Source organism: Lactuca sativa, chromosome 9, assembly GCF_002870075.4.
Source record: "Lactuca sativa cultivar Salinas chromosome 9, Lsat_Salinas_v11, whole genome shotgun sequence".
Lineage (NCBI taxonomy): Eukaryota > Viridiplantae > Streptophyta > Magnoliopsida > Asterales > Asteraceae > Lactuca > Lactuca sativa.
In genome coordinates, this window is record NC_056631.2 from 68,116,323 (window position 1) to 68,120,977 (window position 4,655).

Sequence of the window (4,655 nt, forward strand, 5' to 3'; positions counted from 1 at the left end):
ACTAACAAGAAATTCCATACAGGCAAAAATGTATTAGGTAAAGTACCAATCCCTTATGGAGCCCTGCTTCCATGGGGATAGGGAAAACCTCTTTTTAACCAACTAGAGTTCAGAGACACACACACACAGATCTCACCAATACACATCGTGTATAGCCCTAACATATTTCCCTGGAACTCATAACTGGACTCTACTAAATGAAGAAGCGAAAGTAGGAAATAGACTTGCTATTAGGTGCTAAAAAGTTTGAAGTATCAGTTTGTGATTTAAAAAACTACAAACAAGATCCCTCTCAAAATCTTCTTCCCTTCAAAATCGGGAGAGAAATTTGATCAAGGAATTGCATTCTGTTCCACTTCTATAGACAGTGGTCATGATTAACTACATATAGATACAGCAGGGATATCAAAATTCAAACACAGAAACACAAGTCAAATATTCAACAATTTCAACATGTAACAATTAAGCAATAGCAAACAATTGCATGTCAATCGAGTTAAAGCAATATTTGAGTAGGCAAGTATCCAGTCAGTTAATAATTTATTCAATTGGAAAATTGATCAACAAATTGAGAGAATTTTACATGAAGAAAACTGTCTATGTTCATCTTGACGAACGAATTCCTATAAAAAAGAAAAACTATATCTTTGAATTCCATTGTTAATCAAACAGATTAATTGAACATCAAGAGTGATAGGAAGACCTGTGAATACTAAAAGTTGTCGTCGTCGTCGGGTTTCTTAGGTTTGCGATACCTTTGCTCCATTTGCTTCGCCATTGAAACTGCGCAATCTGCGAGCTTGTTGATATTTGGAACGTTGTAGTTCTGAGCAATGTATACGCCACACACTGTGCCTAGCATGAATGGAAAAGAGCTTCTTATGATTCCCATGCCTCCGCCTCGGATTTGAGATTTGTGTGATTTGGCGATTATAGCGAAATGAGCACGCTGATTGAGATCTATTTTTTTTCTTAAGCTTCTGCGTTTTCCGGTAGGGTTTCGGAGAGAAAGTTCTCGAAGCTGGAAACGCCTCCCGTAGCAATGCCGTGGAGCATACGTTGGCACCAAATCAAAGCCCCAACGCTTTTTCAGGGTATAATGGTAAATGTTGTCGCTTACTTTTTAGCGGTGATTACCGGGGTTGTTCAGATCGGATAGTAGAGTTAGACCTAGAAAACGTGTTTGGGACTCTGTGTCGGTTCATTTTGCTATTAAACTAGATTATCGTTAAATACGGGGAACAAATAAATAAAATATAAATGTATATAGTAGTTGAAGGACTTTTTTGGAGGCACCATTTTTTGTTTTATTAGTTGAACGACATTCATCGCGATAAAGTACGTTGAAATATTTTTTACTTGTGACACCGAAAACAACTACATATAGTTAATCATGCGCAAAAACGGGTCTACGCAAGTATAATCCAACATTTGACAATGTACTTTCAAAATACATTATTATTTTATGGTTATATTACGAAATAGAATTGTTTATTTTAAAAAATAGCATTTTAAATGAACCACATAGCCCCCCCCCCTACACACACACAATATTAAATATATAAAAAACTATAACAAAGAAATATAAAAACATTTATGCTTGCTGGATTTAGATATTGCCCATAACTTATTGAAAATGTCGAAATACATAATTGGCACACAACTTACTTGTTATTATGAGACGAATTAAACAAATTAAACAAATGATGATTTTTTATTTTTATTTTATGACAATGATAAAATAATGGAAAAATGAATGCTTACTTCAAATATTTACGGACGTTTGAGTAAGGTCTATGGTCTTAAATGCTGAGTATTCATATCTTTCACAAATAGCTATTAAATGGTTATTCAAGATGAATTAAAAGTTCATTGCTATTTCTTGCCAATTTAGAAGTATGCTTCGACCACTTTTGCATCAGATAAAAAACATATAGGTTTTTTTAGTATTACTGCAATCCTACTTTCATATAAAATTACTTTTTCGCATTAGACCAAACTCGGTGTTTTTAAGCATTATTATCATCTTATATTATACATTCTTGATAGTTTTTAAAAGTTAGTTGTAATTTCTCATTTCTTTTTGAAAGTTCGTTGTTATTCCTTGTTGCTTTTATAAATAAGTTTTAGACTATTTTTTTGTATCAAACCAAATTTGAAGGTTATTTTTGCATTATTACCATCGTATATGTTACATTTCATTTTTATTATTTGAATATAGTTTTTGTAGTTCAAAACCGAGACGAATACAAAAATAATGACTACATATTAACCGACTCTCTATAATGTATAATTAAAAATCAAGACACTATAATTATAATTTATTGATGTTAGTTAATATGTAATTTATTTGGGGATAAGGTTAATTTTTGGTTACTTATTTAGGAAGTATAATATGTATTATGCATTACAAGTGTTTATCTTTTAAATTTAGCATTTGTTACTTTTGAATTTTATTTTGGCTTGAAATAACCATGATCATCCCATATTTAGTATTTTTCTCTTCTTGCACCTTTACTTCCTACTGACTTGCATTCACTAAATCAAGATTTAACATTTTTTTAAAAAACAAATATGAACAATAAACTATTAAACACAATGGATATGCTAAAAAACATGAGACTTGCCTTTTGTAAGATCAATAATACCAAATTGGACCACTTTCGGCAAAATAATTTAAGAACCGAAGAAAACCTGATTGCCCAAATATCTAATATCATTATTTAAGTCACAACCTGTTATATGCCAACAAAATTGAAAATTTCAGCCAAAACTCTGTTACATGCCATTAAAGTTGAAAAAAAATCCTTTAAAGTTAAATGATGGTATTAATTTAAAAAATTATCTTTCACTTTTTGTTGGATGTATTTTTTTGATGACAAGAACAATTATCAGTCTAAACATAATCTGTAAAAACCATCATGGCTAAATCATAGACCGCTTCATCAACAAAATGGAATACCACGGTCGTAGATGATAATCCAATTAGAACATCTTTTTCTAAAAGATCAAGAAATATACAATTTATTAAAATCTTATCACGCTGATAAAAGTCATAACAAAGTGACATAGTGTAGCACCTGGTTTCCGGTATGTGAAATTTATTTGAGCATTGCCCTAATTTAGCCTTAGACTCGGCGAGTCACAGGGTCCGACTCGCCGAGTAGGGACGAGACTCAGGACGCGTTTTAAGTAGGCGACTCGACGAGTCCATATCCTGGACTCGGCGAGTCACCGCTGCGGGATGAAACCCTAAGTTTCAAGGGTTTGCACCCTATTTAAACTCTCATTCCGCCCCAACTCGTCCCCATTCACCCCCAGAACTGCCCCTACATCGTTTTCCCTTGTTTTCTTGAGAGTTTGAGGTGTTCTTGGTGTGTTCTTGAAGGTTTTGAAGAGTTAGAGGAGTAGATCAGGAAGAGGAGAAGGAGATCAGCCATCCTTGTGTCATTTCAACATTTCCTTTGAGGTATAACCCGTTTTCCCCTTGATTCTATGCTTAAAACTTCATTTGGGTCCTTCTTGGTCAATTCCCCAAGTTTGCATGTTCATTATATGTTGTAATAAGGCGTTTGGCCTTTGGATCTATGTAAGATTGAGCTCCAGGAGCTCAGATCTGTTAGCTTTTTGGCCTCATGAGGATTGTTAGCCCTAGATCTACCATTTTGAGACATTTTGAGCCTTATAATCCATATTGGTGAATATCCACACGTAAAGTTGGAAACTTTACGTGTGATTCGTGTCCTAGAAGTCCAGATCTATGAATGGCATGGTCTGGAACCGAGCAAATCGGTATATTTAAGGAGTGCATGGCGACGACTCGGCGAGTCGCATAGGTGACTCGGCGAGTCTGGTCGCGAGTCACCGAATTGGTCCCTTCTTCATGTGTCGAGTTGAGCCTTGAGTCACAGGGGGTGACTCGGTGAGTTGGGAACTGAACTCACCCATGTTAGGACTCGGCGAGTCAATGCCCTGACTCGGCGAGTCCAAGGCAATCTTCTTAGCTCAAGAACAGACTCGGCGAGTTGTTCATACAACTCGGCGAGTCTTAGCATAAAGTGTTCATCGGATGAAGATGAACTCGACGAGTTGTTCATACAACTCGGCGAGTAGGATGAAGGTGTTGAATGGCAGTTAGAAGGTGAACTCGTCGAGTCATAGCCCGACTCGACGAGTAGAACCAGGGACCCCGGACATTGGTTTGCTAGGGACTCGGCGAGTGGTGATCCACTCGGCGAGTCGGGTCAACTGAAAGTTGACTCCAGCTTTGGCTTAGAGTTAATCCAGGGGTAAAATGGTCATTTTACCTAAAGGACAGTTAGCAGTGTTTGATTGAGTATGTCGTGGAAATTGCAGCCGGAGGACTCCCGGAGCAGCAGCAGTCAGTTAATTCCCGATCAGTTCAGCAGCTACTTTGAGGTGAGTTACCTTCCAGTAGCGGTGGGTCTAAGGCCACAATGCCGGCCCACCAGTAGGAGATGTATGGTAGATGATTGTCTTTGTGATATCATCTAAGTTTGCTATTACCTGATACGTTATATGCTAGCATGATATGTGTATGTGATAGTAGTAGAGTTCGGTTGTTAGGACCGAAGGGTAGTCGGACACCCCAGATACGTCCGACAGTATGTGATGATATGTTTGCATGCTGGCTT

General features: G+C 36.8%; 1 protein-coding gene across 1 annotated transcript; it reads right to left on the reverse strand.

Moving 5' to 3' along the window:
* Nucleotides 1-436: 436 nt before the first annotated feature.
* Nucleotides 437-1,147, reverse strand: LOC111901626 (uncharacterized). Its single transcript, XM_023897503.3, has 2 exons — nt 704-1,147; nt 437-623 (listed from the first exon to the last, which is right to left on the reverse strand). The coding sequence occupies exon 1, from the start codon at nt 890-892 to the stop codon at nt 713-715; it is 180 nt and encodes a 59-aa protein (XP_023753271.1). The 5' UTR covers nt 893-1,147; the 3' UTR covers nt 437-623; nt 704-712.
* Nucleotides 1,148-4,655: the final 3,508 nt, after the last annotated feature.